General features: G+C 42.6%; 1 protein-coding gene and 1 long non-coding RNA gene across 15 annotated transcripts in view; one reads left to right on the top strand and one right to left on the bottom strand.

The window, feature by feature from the left end:
* The first annotated feature begins 633 nt into the window (after positions 1 to 633).
* VIT (vitrin) overlaps positions 634 to 23,573 on the top strand; it is a 56,818-nt gene continuing 33,878 nt past the window's right edge. For 4 of the 14 annotated variants that reach the window (XM_030035620.1, XM_030035614.1, XM_030035613.1 and 1 more), the window contains exons 1-5: positions 636 to 1,005; positions 16,595 to 16,664; positions 18,144 to 18,209; positions 19,207 to 19,378; positions 21,342 to 21,475. In XM_030035620.1, the coding sequence (XP_029891480.1) occupies positions 16,634 to 16,664; positions 18,144 to 18,209; positions 19,207 to 19,378; positions 21,342 to 21,475 (403 nt within the window). In that variant the 5' untranslated portion in view covers positions 636 to 1,005; positions 16,595 to 16,633. Of the gene's footprint in view, positions 1,006 to 16,594; positions 16,665 to 18,143; positions 18,210 to 19,206; positions 19,379 to 21,341; positions 21,476 to 23,573 lie in introns of all 14 variants that reach the window. The other 10 variants (XM_030035619.1, XM_030035616.1, XM_030035608.1 and 7 more) reach the window with 7 other exon arrangements.
* The window catches only part of LOC115350215, a 47,343-nt gene continuing 24,818 nt past the window's right edge, over positions 1,049 to 23,573 (bottom strand). The window contains exons 2-4 of the long non-coding RNA XR_003926347.2: positions 7,076 to 7,275; positions 5,992 to 6,373; positions 1,049 to 4,955 (exon numbers count right to left, since the gene is read on the bottom strand). This is a non-coding gene — a long non-coding RNA (uncharacterized LOC115350215). The remainder of the gene's footprint in view (positions 4,956 to 5,991; positions 6,374 to 7,075; positions 7,276 to 23,573) is intronic.

Genomic DNA, 23,573 nt, shown 5'->3' with positions numbered 1-23,573 from the left:
CCTGGAATGTGATACCAGCCCTTTCTTTGATAATCTTGTAAATGCTGTGATCTTGATTGTCTCAATAAAATTTTCTTCTAAAAGTCACCCATGAATTTCAGAAGATCCTTGTACAGATACTTAAAAAAATTAGTCATTTTGTATATCTCATTTGGCCAGGTCACACTTAATGGGTGTTGGTTTAGAAGTCCTTGAGAGCATTTTGTTAAGTTCCCACTCCCAATTTCATCAGAAAAAAGTCCATGCTAACCCTCATGTCACACTTCTACTTCTCTGTGCCCAGACTCACAGGCTTGCTCTGTCACTAATCCTCCGACTTCAGGGAAACTGTTGGGGGAATACGATGCTATTCACATGAGTAAAGGCATCACAGCCTGTCTCTTCAAAAGTTATTTTTCCTCTTTAAATCTGACATGTACCTAATTAATCTGGTATTTATAATCTTGAGAGCTGTGTAGTTTACTCCCAGCTACTAGTTGTAGTCCTTCTACTTCAATGATGAACTGCACAGGGGGACTGAAAAAAATTCAGCCAAAACATCCGTCGAGTAAAGCTTCGCCTCCCAAAAGAGAAAAACTTGACAAATCTGACAGGCTAGTGCAAAAGCAACATAGAAATCCCTACCAAAAATATGTGGGAGGGAACATGAATTTAAAATAGGACCGCCTAATTCGGCTGCTAAATCAATGTAAGGAGCTCCGTAGGTCTGTGTGTGCGGGAGGGAGAGGGAGAGACAGACAGGGAGAGAGGAGCAGAGGGAGGGAGGGAGGGAGGGAGGGAAGAGGGAGGGAGAGCAACGTGCCTTTCACAGAGCTGGGAGCTTGATGGGAATGTTTGATTAGCTCCTCTCTGAAAGAGAAAAGGTGTCCAGGCCTCCCTCTGCTGCCTGCCTCTCCTTCTGTAGAATAATGTTGGCTGGAGTTTGGGGTACAGAAAAACTTGGAAAAAATAGCACTTTCATACTGTGTGGAGAAAAGGAATAAAAAGTTGCACACCTCAAGCAAGGTAATTCTGATGTCATTTCTCTGCTATGTTTATTTATGGGGGAGAGGGGGGAGTTGCTTTTTTGCCTGTTGATAATAGTTAAATATTTTCACTGCTAAGAAACTGTAGGGACGTAATTTTTTGTTTAGCATTCCAGCTGTGTGCATAGGATCAAAGACCTAAGAAGATGAAGACATAGATGTAGAATGAAACTGTACTTTAAATTATATATACTTTATTAAGTATTTATAAAAGCATTAAATCCCTACTGTTAAAGTGGACACATATACTCACTGCCTGAACAGCAAGAGCTTAATTATTTGATAAAGAATAGTGTTAAGTATTAATAAAGAATATGTTAGTCATGCACCAATAGACATATATATGCCAACTGTTCAAATAGTGTGTAACAGGTAATGCAACTTGTTCCCTAGGTTTAAAACAGTTTTGCTTTTAAGACTTTTTGTCTCTTTGATCAATAGGAAGGTGTGTGTTGTATCATTATTCAGCACTACCTGACACTGGGGAATACTAATCCCCAAGATACAGAATGGAAAATGGTATTATTCTATTGATATGTATTTATATGGTGTGAACTCCCTTGCTAGATGATAGATACAGATGTATGAACAGTACAGTAGCCTAGATGCTATATATCCTTTTGTGCTGAGTGCTTGTTTTGCTAGTGAGGTTCCAAAAATGAATAGCATTGTCAAGCCTGCCACAGCCATTCAGCTCTCTGTGGAGAGATTAGAGTCTCGATAAGTCTCTTCAAAATGTGATTTCTCTCAGACTAGTATGAACATGAACCAAATGCCCCAAGCAAACTTTGAACCCCAGTAAATATTTTGTTCCTAGAGTTTATGGGAACTACACCACATTCAGAGCAATAAAAGAATTACAGATTACAGAGGCAGATCCTCCTTGGAGCACATTCTTTTTCCTCTAACCTCTCCAAAATTTGAACAAAACTCCAAAATCAAGTGAGCACACACAGATAAAAAGTAGTTTAGATGGCTTTAAAAATACATTTGACTGAGAAGAGCAATGGAGTCATATATGTTTATAGTTTGTATTTTACCATATACATCCTAAAGTTAAAAACACCTTGTATTTGACTACGTTCAAAGAATATCTCTGGGTTTTTGTATCTGTAGTACCATGTTCTTCAGACTTTATTCAGTTCATCACTTGAATGACAGTCATGGCTGTAAGACTGGTCTCTTTCAGAGATGCAAGGAGAACTCAAGCAAAAATAACTGTATTACACACACACATTACTTTTGGAATATTAAATTAGTGTCTTATTTTAAACAGACTTATTTTGCTTGCATATTTTATCTAATCCTTTGAGTTGCTGGGGTTGTTCTCACTGGGATTACAGAAAAGACTTCCTGTCTTTCTGTTATGCAAGACATAAGAAATATTTTTTTAAAAAAGAAGCCTCGACTGTCCTACCAATAAATCTGAATATTGCTTTGTGCTTCCACCTCTAGTAGGAATGTTATGTTCTTAACTTGCTCACTACTTTATGTAAGACACTTCTTTTCCTAGTAGTATTCTTACACATGACTTACCACTGGCTGGTTGAATCAAGTAGTTTTACTAGCTAAACCAGGTTTCCTCACACTTGGGATGCAAGAAAGGTACCCTATATGGATTCTTTTCTGTCTAATAAGAATGAGATCCTACCAAAGTCTTTCCTTTAGTGGAGACATTAACAAGGTGTTCCCTCTTCACCCAGCTACTTACTTACTTTCAAAGAAGTAGTAGGAACTTAATTTTTACACTTCCTGTTGTCACACTTGATTAATTGGAATATTTCTAAAAGGAGACTGCCTGAGCTACAGTGTGAACACAGAAACTGGAAAAACAGGCTAATTATTTCACGTGAAACAACAGAATTATTTATTATTTCTGGCCATTGCTTTTTAGAAAACATTGCTAAAAATAAACCTGAAGTTTACATAACAGCAGCATCAAAGACTTGACTGTACCTGGTCTGCCTGGAGAATTTTTAACTTTTTCCTTTTCACCTCTGAGCCACAAATAAAGCTCTAGACAGCAAATACTGCCCAGTAGCTTTACATGCTAACCCAAGGCTCGGGACATGCATGTTTAAGTCTCCGTTTTACCAAAAGTCTCCTAAATGATGATAGGTAAGTCATTTGGGGCACCTGGCTGAAATGAGCAATCAAAGTGATAGCTCAGTTTACTATATGCAGCTACGACTGTATTCCTTCTCCAGTGTAACACATTGGCTAAACACATAGAAAAAAAACGCTGTGGCACCCATAGACACGAACTCCCTGAACACAGAGGGACTGGCATGGGCAGATGCCGGAGCAGTGAGGTGCGTGTTGGCCCAGTGCAATGGGGTGGGGAAGCACCATCTTTTCTGGATGGGTGGTGAAAAGTAATAGTCTAGGATTTCCTGACAGCCCTGGGGGATGTGCTGGCCCCCTGAAGCTTGGAGTCCACCAGGACTCCTCCAGCGTGCTGCAGCAGCAGCTGAGGTTTAAACCTCCCATTCAGGGCTCAGAAAGTAGACCCTAAACAGGTAGTATGTCCTTCCTTCTGAATGTCCATCCATCATACAGGTCTCATTGGTCTGTGTTGGAAAACAGAAACACAAAACAAAAATAAATGCAAACCTAGAGTTTTGGGGGGTTTTTTAAGGAGAGAAAAATAACAGTCATAGTATGTGTTGTATCTAAAGCCAGGGAGGATGGAGCTACAGCAGTCACAGCTCTGCCCTCCTCACCTTTCTCCTGTGGAGTAGTTTTTAAGGCCGGAGTCAGAGAGCGAAATAGGTGCTTAGCACCTACTTAGAGCACTTCGATTCCTCTTTTGAACTTGCCGGGGCACAAGGAGCCCCCTTGTCCCAGCGCTGGCCTGGGGTGCCTGCGCTAGAACTCAGCTGGACCCTGGGACAATGCAGCCCCTGTTCTGCGCCAGGCTGTCACACAGAGGCTATAATTATCTCTCTTCTAATGACCAGCCAGGCAAGATAACAGTTTTTATGCTATGTTTAGAAAACAATGTCTTACTACAAATTGATGGTTCATTCGCCTGTAAAAGAGCCTCTCTAACAGCCCTGGAGCAGCTGCCACTCTTTCGCATCCCAGTTCCTTTCTTTGCTGCACATTTCACACTTGGAAAACTTGGGTGAATGCTGCGCAGGCAGCGCAGCCTCCCCCTGCCACAGAAGAGGCTCGGAGAGCCGCAGAAGTGCCCAGAAAATCTGTAGCCGCTTAGATTGTATCTCTATTAGTAAATTAAACTCCGACTGTCTGGCTCACAACAGCCTGCATCGCCCTTGTGAACTCTCTTAGCCCCAGACCCGAAGGGGCTGCAGGCACTGCTGTCAGCACTATGGAGGGGAGCAGCGAGACTGCCTTTTACTGACTCCTGATAATGCCCTGCGGAAGGCAAACTGCTGCAAAAAGTGGGATGTGAAGGGACTTGCTGCAGATAAAACAGGAGCATGTATTACTGATGAGCTTTTCTTTCAGTGCTGTGGCCCACAGACAAGTCGGGGATCTGCTGAAATTATGTAGGCTCCTAAGGCATCTATGGGGTAGCTATGCTGGCCAGCTGAGATTGCAGCCTGTGTGGATATATCTGACCCTCGCAAACACCGGGAGGTATCAGAAGTGGGCAGTCCTGACAGCATGGCACTCATGGGTTAGCTACCTGAGTATTTGCTCTGGGCTCTGCAAACATTTTGCACCAAACTCCGGGCTGGGGCAGCTGCACATTTAGCGGTGTCTGAGGGCTGCTCCCACATCCTCTGCTGGTGCCCTGCCAGCAGAGGAGCAGAGCCCGCTCCCTCTTTCTGCAGCCGGCTCACCCTCACCTCTCTTGCCACCTTCTCTGAACTGTTATCTCTGCTCTCCTCTGCAGCAGAACGTGGCTGGGTCGCCTTGAGCTGCCTTTCCTATTCAGGCTCATTTTTCAACAAATGAGCCCTGGAAAAAAAAACAGAAAATGTTGATCAGAAGGAAAATTTCCCAATGACTTGGAGCCAGCAATATTGCTCATGAAAATGTATTTTAATTAAAAAAAATAACACCATCTGCAGCTTTTGCCTTCCCTTTTGAAGCAGAGCACCTAAATCTATAGCTCATATCCCAAACTGGAAACACATTTGCATTCAGAAGACTATTTATAACCACCTCTGCTTCATTCAAATCACCTAGGTTTAAGCAGTTATTAACCTGACAAATCTTACTGTCATGACTGAACGGGCTTTCTAGCACCCATTAAGTCCATCCTACCTTTGCTTTATCTCCAGAGCTTCAGAGTGCATTAAGAGGTCAGTGGCACATTAAGAACACGATCTGTGTCAGTTATCCATAATGTGTCTCATTCTACAGGACATCCCATAGACACAGATACAAAAAATACTTTCAAGATCAACTTGCATTTCCAAACTGTTTTTCAGCCTGTCACCTTATAAAATAGCTTTGTAAATGTAACACATGTAACACAGCAGCCAAGAGACTCTCAGCTGGCAGCTAGTTTCATATGAAAAAAAGCGCATAATTGCCAAGTGACAGTTTTACATGCGCCAAAATTCCTGGGAAAATTCTGCATGATTTTGTGTAGCTTCATGCAGTCCTTTAATGTCCCCACCAGGATGAGTTGGGGATTTCCAACACCTCCAGGTTTGTACATAAAACAGTGGAAACTTTTACCTCTCTAAAATCACTTATTTACAGGGAAGTTTGGACGTGGCCACCTCTGTGCCTCTCGATCTCCCTGCCAGGTTCTTTTAGGGATTCAGAAGGCTTCATTCTTTTTATTTTCCCCAACTACGTAGTTTACCCTTGAGTCCGTAGAACAAGGGTAAGACATAGAGGAAAGCTGGCAGGAGTACTGTGTATCCTGGCCCTGGTCACCTTCAGTGAGTCAGAGTTACGAAAGGGTAACAGCTTCATGACTTCAGAGGCTATTTTCACAGCTGCCAGCCCGGTGAGAAAGATGGGACCCCATCCTGCTCACCTTGGTGGGACCCCATCTTTCTCAACTCTCTTGCAATGCATCTGCAGCACTCCAGCATTTTGTTCTCCTGGGCTTGGTGGAAGAAGTTTTTGGACATGAAGCATATGAAGAAAGAGAGGCTGTTTGGAAATGAGGCTAAGTGGGAAGGAGGGGAGTGTCCAGATGAGGGAGCGGAAAGGTTAGAGAAGTTTAGAGTAGTTGTAATGGAACAATTTGGTACAAACGGGATTGCCTGCAAGGCATCACACAAGTCAGACAAGTCTTCTTTCACCCTGCTTTGTGGACAGTCTTTCCACCAAACTGCATCTCAAAATACGTGGTAATTTGGGATGTAAAGTGTCAGGCTTCCATGGTCTACATCTTCTATTCTCAATGGTGAAATCTGTGTGTAGAAAGAAATACGCAAGTTAAGCAATAATTAGATTTGAAGTAGAAGCTCGTATGGTAATCTCCTAAAGCCAAAATTCAGAACAAATGTCCTGAGCATGGAAGTGGATTATGCGATATTGAGGTCTGTAGGCTCAGTTTTGTTTTAAAAACAAAAGATCATAAATTACAAGTTCCTGCTCCCAGTCCATGTGATAAGCTCAATTTTCCTTTCTAATCATGGGCTCTCAGAAGCAGAATCATATGATTCATCTCTATGCTGAAACAGCATGTTTTAAAAGCTTCTAATACGCAAAATTAGTAAATCAGTGTCAGCCTGGTCCTGAGACACATTTCTCAACAATTTCTGGCTGCACATACACTGTCACAGTATCTGGGACCAGGCTCTGGAAGCCACTTTCTCTGCCACCATGTTTTCTAGCTTTTCAAGTCCCCTCCAGGGCACTCAGATATTGAGAGATGTAGTTTTGGAAGCATAGCCATCCCTCAAGTTGTCTGCATGACCCATATGCTAGAGAGCCCACTCCTGCCAGTTGTCAAGAGCTGCCAACACACATGCCATAAGGCTGCACAGCTTGGCCCACATTATGTCAGGTCTCTCACCAGCACCTCCACCAACAGCATGTCTTCAGAGACCCAGCACTACCCATAATAGCGTCATTTATAATGTTGGCACCCATGCAAACCCATAGCTCACTTTCATCCCAAAAGCAGCATGGAGTCCTCAGATGTCTTCTGTAGTCATTAAAAAATGGGAACAGTATTCACAGGTCCACAGTTTTCAAATGGCTCTCCACAACAGCCACATCTGGTGAGAGACCTCAGCTTGAATGTGTCAGTTGGGTTATGGGTGGGCTGCAGACCAGCACCAGGCGGGAAGGGTACAACTGAAACAGCCTGTAGCAAAGCCAAAGCAGCAATGACCATTAGGTGGGGAGGTCAGCCTGCCGCAGTAATGAGGCATAAGTTTCCATCCTCGCTGCAGCATTTCACCATGAGACCTTGAGGAGCAGGACTTGCCTCTGACCCAGGAGGAGGAGACGGGACAGACTTCCAAATCCAAAGACCTCTCTGCACACGACAGCAGAGAAGCATCCAGCTTATCCATAGAAATATTGGTAGACTCTGCCTAAAGACTAGACGAGACTAAAGACTAGCCTTCGATGTTCTCTGTGAGGAGCATGAGAAAGCGCAGGTCTAGTGAGGAACCTTAGGAGCCCCTCATGGCTCAGACCAGCAGGACAGGAATGCCACCTCCAGTAGGAGATCCAGATGTGCCTTTTGCACCTGGCTACCACAACAACTTATGCATATCCTCTGAGCATCCAGGTGGCACCTCTATATCCCATGCCCAAGGAAGGGGGGAGCCTGGGCTCCACCTGCAGGGCGTGGGTAGGGTGGCCACGCACAATGTCCTGGGATGTGGGGTCAGGCATCCTGCCCCTCGGCAGCCAACCCTGCAAGGAGGCAAAGGATTTGGAGGTCCCAGCAAAGCAGCACTAGAAGATGACTGAGGGCCATAAGGTGTTTTGGGGCTGTTTTCTAATCTGCCTTTTGTAGCAACCACCTTTGTAGCACAGGTTGGTCTTTTCTAAACTAAATGTATCAGAGAGGTATCAGAGAGCTGGAGGGAAAGGTTCCCAAGCAGAAAATGCACTTAGTCAGGAAGAAATAATATTTTTTGAAAAGTACAAAATATATAAAGGGAAAATGTTAAGCAGTGCAAGGAGCATGAGACTATCATTTTCACAGAGAACTATAATGCAAATTGAAACTACTTTCTTAACTTTGTTTCACTGGTTTCCACCACAGAAGCAGATTTGAGCCTAGCTTTTCAAAATGCTTTCTACAGCTTCCCCGGTGCTTCCTGATTTGCTGAAGATATTTTATATAAGATGCTTCCTTGATCAAGTTGTCATTACTAGACACTGATGAATTTCACCACTTACTGCCTTATTTCAAACCAGTGCCACATGCCAGGGTAGTTCCAGATACTTTTTTTAAATTACGTATATTTTCTGAATCCTTATCCAACCAGTCCATGACTTTGGCATGAGTCATCAGTAGTCATACTGACTGCAGGAGATACTGAATTGGTAAAGGTTTTCTGTGAGATAATGTATAAATTTACTAGCATGCTCAAGGATCAGTTTTGCTTTTGACCTAGACATATAACTCACTTTTGTAGTAAAGGGATACATGTAGCTTTAATAAGCAAAGCCTAAACATCCTAAAGTTTCGCTAAATTTCTGCTTCTAAGTTCCTACCAAAAAAAAAAAAAGGTGTCAAGTTTTGTTTGAACATGCTACAGAAATTCCAAAAACCATGCCCAGGGTGATGTGCAGTTTCTTCAGTGCCTTTAACACAAATTCTTCATTTTTAGACCAAATATGTACCTTCGGGGGAATTCTGACACACTACAACAATTCTTAGTTTGCAGACAGTTCAAATAGCATGGTTAGTCAGTGCTCTTTTCATTGTGAATCCAACCTGAGAAACCAAGTATTATACTTTAAAAAGTCACTTTGACTTGTTAAAACCATGTGTTGGAAATAGAAATTGTGCATTTTCTAAAAAGTGAAAGAAATGTGGCCACAAATCTCATGCCACAAAGCTAGCACAGCCCTCAGGCACTGCTGAATTGCAGGTACTTCCCTTTGCCCTTAGTTTCTTGGAGAAATGGCAGTGCCAGGGATTGATGGTACCTGGCTGGGATCTGACTGATGTTAAGCAGTAGTTAAATTATAAAAAGGAAATAAGTTCTCTGCAACAGTGAGCAAGCTCCAGTGCACAGAGGGAGCATGGGCTTGAGCCTGGGAGCAAGGGGGGCAGATACATGAGCAGACAAGAGCCGTGGTGGGGAGGAGGATGGAGAGAGGGAGTTGTCTGGACAGGGATTCACAGGTTTGAGCTAACAGCGATTCCCAGTGAGCCATAAAAGCTGCACATCAAAATGAAAAAAGTTAATGCATAATACATTAACAGAAACTGGGAAAGTACAGTGTACACCCTCATAGAAATCATCATCTGGATAGTCCAAATTATATTTTCTCTGTGAGTGGGTGATATATTCTAAATGTACCTCTTCCTTCACTGGAAGGGGCATGTCAGACCAGGATAATTGATGGTTATCTTGCTGAGACAGATGAAAAAGTATAATCATTGCAGTTTTATTTAGGGTCTGAGAAAGGTCCAGCAAGTTAAATCATACTGTAGTTTTAAATAAATTACCTTCTTCTGAAAGAGCTCTGTGGAAAGTACAAAAATCATTCGTCACTGTTACTTCAACCTTATATTGGTTTAATTTCAGGGCATTGCATGAACACAAAATGAGTAGTGCAGGGCTGCTTGGGTGTTTTTATTTGGCTCTAAATTGCTGGGTATAGCACCTTTTCATTATACCTACCTGAATGGAGCTATTTTGGACTAAATTCTTCTTGCAAATCTGCATATAAACGTTTCTTAAAGCAGCTCTGAAAAAAAGGACTCCTGTGCCCAAGGTGCAACTTGGGTAGAATTTAGACCTCTGAATCCACCCATAGCTCACTTCAATGACTTGAGAGTGACCTGACAGGTACCACGTGAGAGGTACTGGCTACCAGCAGTCCCCCTAGCCCTCTTCTGAGTCAGGGACGTCATGGAACAGAGTAGGCACCATTTAAAACATAACGTGGCAGCCACAACAATCAAAGCTTTTGTAATAAGAAGCAAGTGGTGAGAGCCCTTAATCAGGGATAACTGTATCAGGGCTGTCCGTGGCCTCAGAGAGTTTGAACCCATGTTTCCTTCATCACCAAAGAGGTTCCCCCATCATAAGACTCCAGGGCACAAAAGATTGGGATATCCCCCATTCTCCGTAATGAAGCAGGACCCCTGTGCAACCAGGAATGCCAAACGTGGGGTCAGAAAGAGAGCAAATGAGAAGGGGCCTGACTTGCTGTTTGCCTGGGAGCATAGCAGAGCCAGTCTCTGGCTTTGCTCCTGGAAGAAGCATACATTTCAGAGTAGCCCACTACTGCATAAAAAGCAGAGTGAGTCCAGGGAGAGGGAAGGTCCTAGGACCCTATGTCCTCTTCCCCATGTGAATGTCCAAACCACAGGGCTGCAGCAAGGCTCTGGGGGCACCTGCACATCTCTTAGCATCCCAGACACACAGTGGTCTAGTTTCAGTAGGGAGGGGAGAATGTGCCCAGGCATCCTCAGTACCCTTGGGGATGGCACCCTTGCTCTCAAAAAATATCTTCAATCACTTTGTAGAGGGCCTGCAAGAGGTGAGGCCTCTGCTCTCTCCAGAATCATTTTGAACTCTTGGGGCTTCTCCAAGCAGAGGCTATAACCTCTGACCACCTCTGAGCTAACACTGCTGTGCATGGGTAGCCAGGGTCTTTCAGGCCACACGGGGAAACTTTCCATGTTTTGTTTGTTAGGGGCAATAGGCCTACACCCGTTTCAGGCAGTTCACAGACCACCCAGCAGGCTAAACAGCCCAACCTGCCTGTAGTTACCGCACACTGACACCAGCAAGCCACGCCAGCCAGCTGAACTTAGAGAAACAGGGCCAACAGCTACGCTTGTATGGCAATATGGTGTAAACCAGCATGTGTTCAAGAAACGGAGCAGTGCCCAAGCCCCCAGCACCCATCTCTGAAGCAAAAGGCCTAAAAGGCAAGGAAAAATGGCAACAGCCATTCCCCTGCTGTCGAAGGGGTCACTGCTGGGAGGGTGGAAGACCACCACTGACCGGGTGTGGGATTCATGTGGCCACAGAAAACAGCTGGCAAATGGTCTGTAGCTACTGCTTAGGTGGTAAAGGAAATTACTCAAAATTAATAGCCCTGACTGTAATCCTAATGCTAGCTGTGTATGTTAATGCAAAGACTCTTTAAGGCAAAAGCACAAGCTGTCCCCAGGCTCAGAAACTCGTTTAGCAGTGGCTTGGTTGTTCATTTTATTAAACACACAATTGCCTAATGTGCAACGCCTGATACGTCTTACAACTCCTGCACTACAAAGGAAAGGCCTGCAGCCATAAAAGCCCGAGTTTCCTTGTCGGCTCTTTCTGAGGCGCTGGATAATTAAGCAGAGTGCATCATGGTGCTCTGAAGCTCAGCACTGCCTCCAGGAAGCATTTTTGGGTTCTCAGGCCTGATTCCACCTGCCTCTGGCTGTCTGGCCAAAATGGATTGCAACCACAGCAGAGGCTCCTCTAAAAGCTGAAGAAAGTTGAAGAATGCATATGGTACAGGAAACCTTGAATTTCTTATTGACACTTCCCTCAGTGTGGGCAATTCATTTCTTTTCTTCTCTTTGATATGATAAAGTGTATCATGTCCTACCTTTGCAGATGGTGCTAGTACAGACATTAGCTTTCTTTTCCTTCAATTATAGCAAGCCCCTTGCAATTTCCTTCATATATGAAAGAAAACAGGTAAGCATTCACTCACCTTTTTTATAGCAGAAGGTGATGAGGTCTGTGATATTTTTTAATTCCTGGACGCATATATTCTATTTCAGACCACTTAAAGAGTAAAGTCCAGCATCCCACGCAAACAAGCTCACCCTTGCAAAATAGCACATAGGATCTTACCTTTTGTGATCTGGCCTGGGATACCTACAGGGCAATCTAAGCCTCTGAAATGAAATATAGTTATCAACTCAGCTTTTCTGGCTCAGCAGAACTCATTACCTGCCTTTTTAAAATAAACAGCCGCTTGGATTTTTTTTTTTTATGTACAGACTTTCAGAGCGACACAGTGCACTGAGGGTACATCATTCCTTCACTCTGACAAGAAAGGGGGTGAAACTAAATCACATGTGACAAGCGTTAGCTATATTACTTACTGTGCACCAAAATGAACAGCTATTGCACTGCCGAGCAAGGTACAATACCACAGGGACAGAGTATGAGCATGAAACAAAGAAAGAGTTAAAAAATCCTTTTAAAATAGATGAAAGAAAACAAAAAAGAAATCTAAAATGTTTTATTCTAGAAGATGACTATCAGCTCTTGTTTATCCAAACCAGTTTACTCACACCTACACCAAGCCCACCTGATTTTCCCATAAAGGGCACATATTTAACTCAACCCACAGTGCTTAGAGATCATGTTGTTAACTCCATGCTACTTGCTCAGATAGCTTTCAAACAAAGTCCACTTCTGTTTTTTATGGTGCCAGTGCTGCTGCGATATTACAACCCCTTGAGAAGGGGAACAATAACACACACTATTGTGATACAAAGAGAGTACACAAATTAATTTCTGCAGCACAGGAGATTACAGGAAATAAGCAGCTTACTCCTGCAGAGACAAAGCACATGGCACCAGCAAAGAATTTCAGTTTGCACGTGGAATGGACAGCAGTGCCTGACACCAAAAATCAAGGACTTACTTAAAACCTACGCTTCCATCAGAAAAATGTTATAGTTTGCCATACAGTGACAATTTATACCGATTTAAACCATCTGTTTGTTTGTAGCATGTAGCAGCTCTCTCAGACCTTTATAAAAGTCAAGCTGCTAATAAAAGGTCAGTATAAAAATCTTACTTTATATGCAGAAAGAATAGTTTGCTAACTCTGGCTCTTCCCTAACATTCAAGTTTTTTCAAGTATCTGTGGTAGGGAAAAAGTAATCAACATTCTTTCAAATAGAAATTTGATTTTAAAAAGTAAAATAGGATCTGCACTTGGAAACACTAAAGGAGGTGCTTCTTACTACATTTATACTTGACTTAGCTGGGATTTAAGCACATGTTAATGTAATGCATATACTTAACTACTTTCCTGACATAAGATTAACTTCTGTTATGGCAGTCTGAAGGATACAGATGGGAAAAGGTACTCTGGTAAACAAAGATCCAGCATACAGTTTAGGAGATTTAATACTGAATCGTCACTAGTCACCAGGATGGACTGTGCTGCATTAATAGAAATCTGATAAGGAGAAATTGCAGCAAAACTCATACTCCAGACTAACCCAAAGTAGAAACTTTTGGGTTTGTTTCAATGGGATCTATTCATTTGGTAAAGGAACAAAGGAGCAATAGCTTTGTGTTTAATAGCAAAGTATCATTCTTGATCTACACATAAAACATCCCCAAACCTCCCAGTGGATCTACACGGACTAAAAAGCCTGTCATATGCATTGATTGGAGCCCTGCTTTCCCTTTCCTTCCCAGAGGAACAAAAAAACCCACACTGTTTTATTCCGGGCTGTTGCTCCTTTTACCAGTTTGAAGTAGTGGATGCCATGCTAGTGCACAGTATAGGAGATCTCATAGGGCTTAAATCAGGTGACTCCCTAGGCCCCTAATACAATGAATGCACACAGACTTACCACAATGGAAAGCTTGGAGGCTCTAAGCCGGACACTTAATGGTTGGCAGTGTAAATCCTCCTGCACTTTCCCCCATGTGACAGCCCAAGGTCTGAAGGCCAGGACCCCCCTTGAGAGTGTTGCCCCCAGAGCTGTGTCACAGGATGTCTATGCATTTTTCCTGGCATGCCAGTGCCTAATGTAGAAATTAATATAGTGGCAAAAATAAGTTTCTTTACTATTATAATTTATTTCCATCAGGATACTAGTATGAACTGCACCAGCAAAAGTACAGAGTCCACCACAAGATGCTTTTATGTGTAGCTATGACAAGAAATCTGTTAAGTAAATCTAACAGCCTTGTCTAAATGCTTCTGTTAACTTTCTTATTGATAAAATATCTGTTACTGCAGGCTAAGGGGTCTGCTGAACTCATTTGCCCCTGAGACGCTTTACAGATGAACTCCCTTTAGATTTCTTGGCCTCTTTCTGCAGGAAATTCATAATATTTTAGGAAAAAAAGCCCACTTTCTGTTGCCTTGAAAAGCAATGCCACCAGCAGAGTAGGTGGAAATTGCAATTGCAGCCAAGCCTGGGGTAGTGCCGCCCAAGAGGACTGGGATGGCTTCTGGGGCAGCTGGCCTTGGGGACAGCAGGGCCTTCAGAAAGCATGGAGAAGGCTTGCGCAGCACTGGTGATACAGGTGATTATACATTTTGTAAGACAGGAAAAGTTAAGTAGTATTGGACTCTCTCCACAAAGCGCACAGCAGCCCACCCATGAAGCTAGCTTTTACATGGATCCTTTACCATCTCAGACCTTTTCTACTCTAATTAAACTAGAGATGAAAATACCTCAGCACAGAGCCAAATACTGTCAGGACAAATTCTCACAGCTCTCTTTGACTTTAAATATGCCACTGCTGAATATATTCGCTGCAGATTTTGGGAATGCTCTTATTAAGATGCCTTTTCTGAAACCTAAGTCAGTGCCACCATAGTCTTTAATGGTGCACAGTGGTTCTGCAAATGACTTGCAACTCTTATTCTGCCTCTTTCTTTTTCTGGGATTGACCTGAAGTGAGAACTCATTGCAGGGGGGCAATTTTTTGATACTTCTGACATGGTGATGGCTTGAGACATATAACTGAAAAGCATCTGAGCTAAGTTCCTCTGAACTCTCTTCTACAGCTTGTTACTATTTCCTTTAGCAGCTTCATGGTGGAAATGCACTGCAGTAAATGCTTAAAATTTATTTTTCTTCCAGGAGATGGGCAAGGTTTTTTTCACAGAAACTAACAGTGACAGCAGAATATTACCACATAACTGCTCTTGCTGCTATGGCTTGTACAGTCTGGGGTCACCCCAGCTGCACTGTCTATCATTTTGCAGAAAGACACAGTCACCTTGTTTAGCCACTTTCCACACCCCCAGGATTCAGTTTGGTGTCTTCTGAGCAACCTCTGTTGCTTTCAGCTTTAGCAGCCTAGCAGGAGGACTGTTTTAGGAAAGACATAGTACTATTAGAAATTGATACTGTTAGTATGTTCTGGCATTTGAAGTTCTCTGACCGTAGCACAGAAGCAAAAATCAGACGTACAGCTGGCCCATGTAAAAAGGTTTATAAATTATATAGGCCTAGAACTGGCTGAACTCAGTTTAGTCTAGCATACTATTTTAGGCATCGTCACTCAAGAAGCATGTGGTTTTCTTGAAAAAGAAGAGCAATTAAAATAAAAAATGTGGAAACATTGTATATGAAGACAGATTGACAATTTTTTTCTCTGTCTCCTGTATCTGCCTTGTCAGTCTAAATTTCTTTCTGTGGCTGCCAAAGCCCTGTTTCTGAGTACACGAATTGCTATGTGACATCTGTCACTGCCATTTTTCCAGGAGGCAGATATCTTGCTTTTCCTGATCATTTGCAGCTTTAACATTCCATGTATTTTCTTCCTTGATAGCAAGCTAATTTTTATTTTAGTACGAATCTTTCCATTTGTAAGCATGTAATCAGGTTCTTTGAAGACCAAGTTTATTTTGATCCTTGAGTTTTTCCTGTACAACACACAAATATTTTCTCCCTCTCAGACTTTTTACTCTGATATTTGTCAAGCATCTTGTAGCATTTTAATGACTGAGATTAATTATGAGCGCCCAACCCAGGATTCCCTCAACAATCACCAAGTAACTGCAAAAGCAGCATGGAAGGTGATGCTCAGGAGGAGCTGAGACGGGTTATCTCTGATAAATTTGTGTTCTTGCAGCCTGGCCAAGAGCTTCAGGGATGGCAGGGGTAAGGAATTACATATGCAGACCTAGAAAAAACATCGTCCAGCTGCTCTGACAGAGTGCTCTTAATCTCAGGTGCTTGCGCATGCACACACACACATCTTCAGAAAAGGAAAGAAACCAGTAATTTGGCTCACAAATGATGGCACAACTGCAAGATACCTTACGCATCGTCCTTCAGGAGTGAACGGACTTATGTTCCCCATGTCTTTATGAGATTGCATGGTGTGGTTTGATGTGCAGACAATACAATTCTGTGATTGTGTCTTAGAAGAGTAGTGAATGAACTTGAATAGCTGTCACAGCATGCCTGTACCCATCGTGCCCTCTCCTGCCACTGGCTTCAGAAATAACTATGTGGAATGAAATCTTGGTTTCCTGAGGCAAAAGGCAAATCTTGGACAGAAGTAAAAAATTAGTCTATGGGAATACCACAGCCCAAACACCATCTCCTCTGTGGACATCAGCTGCTCTACAAAGCATGAGAAGAGGACGCAGCATGTGAGGACTGTAAAAGGTTGAAGAAGAGTGCACAGTCCCTCTTCCCCCACCCTTCCAGTGTCATCTGCGATACCTCCAAATGCAGCCTGATGTACTCTTCTTTTCCTTTTCAGTGCTCCTTAGTGACACATCCAGATTTTGCTTTACTCGCCATGAAGGCCACAGTCATTGCAACCTTCTTTGGTAAGTACAGCTGATGTGCTGCAGTTAGTTAGTAGTTTGTGGGTTTGTACTCTCCTGTCCTGGCTGACCAGTGGCTGCTGGTTTCTTCTCCTCCCTTTGGACTCCATGGCTGATGAAGTTCTCAATGGCAGGTGGAGTAAACCTTGGCACAGCTTTTCAGAAACAGCCTACCCAAACCTGCAGAGATCTCAAAGTACATGACCAGCTGCATGCAGTCCATATCAGAGGGCACAACGGGGCCTGAAAAATGTAATGTAAAGATTCCCTCCAAAGAAAAAGCAGCTGTTTCTTACATGGGAGCATCCCTTCCCTATTTTTCTCTGTGTTCTTGCTCTCTCCATGAACAAGAAGGTGCCAAAGGACAAAGGCTATAAATGTGTCTTATTTTCTTTCCCCTGCCAGTCAGACAGGATCTTGCTTTTTGGAAACACATAGAGACTCCAGAATTTGCAATTCATCTTACATGAACACTCCAGTTGATCAAGCATGATTTCTTAGTGTACTTTACTTACACGTCTCCCTTTGATGGAGATCCAGCCACCACGTAGCCTAATGGTGCTGTATGACTTTAATTGTGATATTCCCAGGCAATATTTCCTCTAGCTGCGGTCCTCAAGTCTGGCAGGATAGCCATTCAAATTCAAATAGCTCAAATTCATAGCTATCTATGTAGTTCTTCTATCTTTACTAAGAGACCAAATTACTTTCTCCAGATTAAATTATGCCCTAACATTGCATGTCATGTAGTTGGGACTTTGCACTTTATTTTCCACTGGTTCGCTCCTTTTTTTTCTAACTACAGTTTTGTTTTGGTTACACAACTGCACCAGTGACAAAAGGCCCATACTGCATCTATACACTGTCACTTCAGACACTGTGAGACTGATTTTTCTTTTGAAAAAGTTCTAGGAGTGATTAAGTCTGCAAATTCACTGCAGCCACTCTAGGGGGAGAAGAACATAAAAAAAAAGAACTAAGACTGCTGTTGCATATTCTAGTACGATTAACTTAACAAACGATGAGAGGATCAGCCAACACATCATACTTTCAATTCCCTCTGAAAGCTCAGAAAAGGGAAAGGTGAATAGGAAAGTCAAGATATTTGTAATGAAATTATTAATTACCCATAATACAGTGCTTATAAAATAAGCACAGAGAATGAAGAGTTTTTGTATGTCATGCACTTAGCAAGTAAACTTAACAAGGTAAGCTACATTCATATATTGTGATGTATGTTTTAACATAACAGTGTATGTCTCTTTTACTATTACACTTTTCAAATCATAATTCTACTTACTGAAGAAATCAGTGCCCTTGCTGGGACAGGATACTGGGACATGCCACACTAGAACTGATAATATTCCCATTTCATTTTTTCAATCTGTTGATTCAAATTTGCAAAATCTTGTGCACAGGAGCTTGTGGTGACTGATGTTGACAGTTCCCCTTTTTCCTGATACTATGTTTTCTTTGTTTTAGGCATGTCTCTCATATGTACATATGCAGCTAAGGAAGCCACAAAGAAGATGAAAAAGGCTAAGCTATGTAAGTGGTCCCAGTAGTATTCTTGGCTGCTTTACAGCAGGCATGTCTGATGCATAAAAAAAGTGCAAAGTGAGGTTATATTCTGGTGACTGTTCACAATTTTCTGCAGAGCCAAAGGGAGCATATGCTAACTAACATTCTTTTATTGCAATCAAATTACTAAGTAACATGTGCTACTGAACGTGTGTAAAGGGGAAATTGTGTACTTTACTACTAAAATGTATCTTCATAGGTCATTAGGTACCACATAAGGATCTAAGCAAGCACTAAGGTTTTCAAAGACAGAGACATAAATGTGTGCAATGGACTTGCTGTAACACCAAGCATAGGTAGCTGATTAACATGAGACAAGTGGTGCATGTCCTATGCACTAGGATGTATAAATTTCAGTTATACTGCTGTAAGAGCATTTCTGTCCACAGATTATTTTGCTGATTTAGTTGACAAACAAGCCTGCTGTGACATTGTGAAGTCACACTTAAACCCCTTGTTCAAAGTAAATTGCACCCAGCAAATAGTTTTAAAAATTAGGGACAAGATAACGGGCTGTGGCTGCAGCCTGGTGTTATGGAATGCACAGAACTACATGAGCACCGCAGGAGTCTTGGGAAGCATCCTGCCTCATGTGTGCACAGCCCTTCCTGGTCCTGAGTCGCAGGCACCTCTTCCCCTATCCCCTCCTTCCCACGTTAACCACAGCCTGGGTGACTACATTTCTTTCTCTCTCCCGCAAAGTGTCATAAGGGATATTTCCTTCAGAGAAGCAAACATTGAAGGTCAGAAATCCTCAGGCTTCTTTATTCCATCCTTAGTTACAGCCACATCCCTCGGTATAGAGGTTATAACGTGTTATATTGTAGATGCAGAACACATAGACATGTCTTGTATCCCAAAATCATTGATATGAAGGCATAAGAGGAGGGCATCCCTGTCACTCACTCATTATTGCATGACAAGGTCACTCAGCTATGAAAACATTCAATCTGACTTTACCAAGATTTTGCACTCACAGATGTACCCCAGATCGATTGTGATGTCAAGGCGGGGAAGATAATCAATCCAGAATTCATTGCAAAATGCCCTCCTGGATGTCAAGATGTAAAATACCGTGTTTATGGCACAGACATCTATGCTTCCTTTTCCAGTGTGTGCAATGCTGCAATTCACAGGTGAGCGAGTTTAATATGAGCAAGGCACTCAGACAAAACTGTCATTTCAGTGTAGGGAACTCTCTGCTTTTCAAACTCTTTAAAGTTCCCACTGCCTTGTAAGTTTGATTGCAGGCTGCTGTTCTAGTAGAAAACCTGCAAGAAAGACCATGTCTGATGCAATGGATCCAATCTTATAAAGTGCTGTCAATCTTGTATTCTGATTGAAATCAGTCATGTTTGAACACGTTCCTCAACCTTTGGAGAAGTGTCCTGAGATTTGCAGATCTCTCATGCATGCATAGCAAATTACTGTTGTACTATTATTATTCAAGTGGAAGATAGGGATGGAGCTGCTGCTACTAATAAAGCTTCAGAAAAAAATAGGCATATCACCAGTGATGAATACATATAACTCTCATACTTCTGGGATTGGTTTTGGTTCTCCAGATTTGAATTTAACTGTCCTTGACATCAAAGGCTGAGTAATGTGCTTTCCTGCCACAGAAAAGGACACTAGACAAGAAAATGTATATGACAAATTTTATAGCACAAATTTTGCTGAGTTTTATTAGCCATGCGAAAATGTGCATAAAATTTTAATGGAGAATAACTTCACAACCAACCCCGTAATTGTAGGCAGGATGCAGAAGGCAGGATGCATTCAGCTGAAAATGCAGTAAGAACTTATAAAACCTGATTGATAGCGTGGCTTCATTTGGAGTTATTTGAGCTATTGCAGTGCTTCTAGTTCTGTGAAATAGCTGGGATCTTGAGTAAAGTTGAATAGTTAAGGCTTTGGGACATTATACCCTACCTCTGCACTGCGCAGTGCACAGGCCAGCGTGCCTGTGTGCATAGGGCTGCCACCTCCTGGCTGCAGCTCTTTCTGCTCAGACCCTTGCTGGGGAGATGACTGCCAGGTGACTGGCCTTCAAACGGCAAATTCTTCCTTTAGATACTAGTGCACAGTGGAAATTGTTTGTCCCTGCACACAGAGCTTGTCTCAAAGGGAAGTTACAAAATACTGATAGCGACTGCAATTTCCCCTGTAGTTCAAATGCTGGCTGCCTCTATTGTTGCAGTGAGGGTTTCAGTTTTCCTTGTTTGCCAGCTGGGTTTGGCTTTGTTAGCTTATATGTTGAATTTCCACAGACAGTGAATTTCCTTTCCTTACAGTTATTTTACCAGCAGCTTCTTGCAGTCATCAGAGAAAGCTACAGCTCTAACATCTTCTTCACCATTGTTTGCTGCCCACTACTTATTTTCCTGCAGTGTCATTACTGTCATTACTGCCCTACCACCCTCTAGAGTCGCAGTCGCTTCCTGGTTTGCCTGCTTTCCTAATGATGTCACAGCAGGTTGCATACACTGAAGGTTTTCTGTTTGTCTTGAGACACATGTTACATCATATGTCAAACACCATTTAATGTGCACTGCACATGGAGCCTGCCAGGTTTTCTACAGCTTCCAGCAATATTGTGTTCAGTTTACTCAAGGCTGAGGTCAGAACCAAGCTTAGTTTTTTGCAGATAACATACTGGAACTCGAAGAGAACAATTTCTTTACAAAAAAAAAAGTCAAGCGAGTGGGAGGTTTGCCTCAAATTTGTACTTCTGGCACATGGGTGGCCTGAAAACTCCTCTGAGTACCTCTCCCTCCATCTTCAGTTACTCAATCAAGCTTGCAGGAATTTTAATGAAGGCAGTAGCTTGTTCTTGTGTGCAACTAGGTCAGTCTTAAACACAGGACCAGTAGATCAGTGGGAGGAGCAAACAGATCCTGACAGCACTTTGTAACAAACTGCTCTTTCTCAATGTGGAAGAAGCACAAGTATTTTATAGCAGCAGACATAGTAGTAGCATCACAGCTCCAATGTAGCTCCTGGTTTAAAAGTGAATGCTTCATACCTCTTGCATTGTTGAACAGTTTCTAAGTTTGGGGCGGGAATTTCCACCTTCAGACACAATGTTTCCCCTTGCAGTGGTATAATTGACAACACAGGTGGGAAGATCCTCGTCCAGAAAGTCGCCGGCCACTCCGGTTACCGCGGGAGCTTCTCCAACGGGGTCCGGTCCCTGTCACTGCCACGCTGGAGGGAGTCCTTCCTCGTGTCAGGTACTGTGGTGAGTGCTGGAGCTGCCTGCCCTCCCCGGCTGCTCCCCACTGCACGACCAGCCGGGCAGCAACAGGCGGAGGGGGAAGCAACCTTCTCATTTTAAAGACCTGTTTAGTCACCACAGGCCCATCCCACCTAGCTTTAGCATGAATAATGCACTTGAGACAGTTTTTATTCTGGGCTTCCTGTATTGCCCGCAGAGACATACACTCCACCAGCGGTGTGCTCCGTTTAGCCCAGTGTGGGTCTGAGCCCACTGCCAGAGGTGACAGGCAGTCTGGATTGACTCTCTGAGGGCACATTAAGTCCCTCTATTGATATATGAAATCCGAGCCTCGGTGCTGATGGGGAGCACTTCCTATTACACTTGCCCTCCACCCTGGTAAGTAGTGCTGCTAAGGGAACTAAAGGGCCTTTTGGCAGTTTGAAGCAACCTCAGCCCACACCTGAGTTCACATCTTCTGAAGTAACTTCTGACTTCTGTCAACCCATCTCAAGCCACATATAGCCATACTGTATTTATGCAAACCCTGTATTAAGCAATTCTATTGGTGTGTCCCAAGTATGTTATGAATTCTCCCCACCTCTGTTAACCAAACTGTTTTGATATCTACCCAGTGCAGGGAAATCCATCTTAATTTACTGTTGATTCCTTTTTTCTTCGCATAGCATATACAGCAGCTCACTTGCATTCACTGACAAAATTCACAGATTTTTTTTTTTTAAATTAGATCCCCTTTACACCAGCTTTAGATTATTTAAGCCCACTTGCACTCATTCTACCTATGTGAAAGAAGGGTCTAATTTACATTGCTTTACATACAATTTCTAAATCTAACTTCTTGCTGCATCCATACAGTGGGTCAGTTCTTGCTGGTCTGCACTTTTGGAGGTTTAAGATAGGTATGACCAATTGATATTGGCTAACTACATCATTCCTGGAAAAAGTCAACAGCTGAAGGATCTGAACAGCCACTGAAAATAAAGAAATGTTCTTTTCATGTGAAAGTTTGTGCGCAACAAAGGGGGTCTCAGAAACTGACCAAAACGAACTGTCATCTGGAGTTTGCATTAATACATGTGGATGCGCTTTTTGCAGCATTCTGCCATGGGTACACTACATTATGAGAAGGATTTATTTTGGATGAGTAGGAATTTCCCAGAATCGCTGAATTGCTACTTGTACTTGTTGCTGTTTTTTCCCCAGCAAACAGCACACTGTAATTCCAGTACATAAATGGAAAATAAGATGTTTTTTTTACCTCAGCAGCTGCTCAGTTGTTATCCCATAAAACTGTAGGAATTTTTGATTTATAGTAACAAATCTTTATTCTTAATTAATGAGACACTATACAAGAAGATACAAGAGAAAGTTACAAGTTACATGTAAGAGGAGATGATGAGAAATCTGGGTATGTGTAGGCATGATAAGATTTGTCCCTCATGCACTTAATTTTATGCATGCTGAGTGCTCTCACTGACGTCAGTGGAACTACTCAGTTTATAAACTAGCTCAAGAATAAATCTAACATAATATATCCTATAACATATATCATATCATATTACATATATAAAAAGGAAGAAAACTCTCACTATACCTACTGAAAATGTGGGAATTTTAGAATTTTAGAGAGAAGTTCAGAAGACTAAAACCCCAGGAAGGCTGTGCTATTCATCTCAGCAGCCTGAGGCTGACTGCAGACAGATCTCACTCTGATACAGAGATGAGTTGGGTTTGTTTTTTTTTTACAATTATGAGTCACAAAAAGACAGAGCTGCATAAAGCATTCCCCAATAAAAATACAAAAAGTCACCTAAGGGATTAATTTCAGAACAGCTTTAGAGCTTAAACTGAGTCCCCTATTCTCCAGCTGAATTCCCTTTCAGCAGACCACTCCCGTACGTGATACTGTACCCTGGAAATGTGCCAACAGTTTATTCCCAGTTAGGATATTGTCACCAAGAGTTTGTGATGTTTAAACTGTGAATGAGCATCTGCACAAAAGAGCACGGAAGAGGAATCCTCGGGGGACCCAGGCGATGAAGAGGTGTGATTTAGGGGCAGTGGGGAAGGAGGTCTGTCCTCTGGGATTAAAG

This window comes from Aquila chrysaetos, chromosome 13 (assembly GCF_900496995.4).
Source record: "Aquila chrysaetos chrysaetos chromosome 13, bAquChr1.4, whole genome shotgun sequence".
Taxonomy (NCBI): Eukaryota; Metazoa; Chordata; class Aves; order Accipitriformes; family Accipitridae; genus Aquila; species Aquila chrysaetos.
Note: the sequence above shows the minus strand (reverse complement) of the source record. Positions and strands in the feature narration are given on the sequence as shown.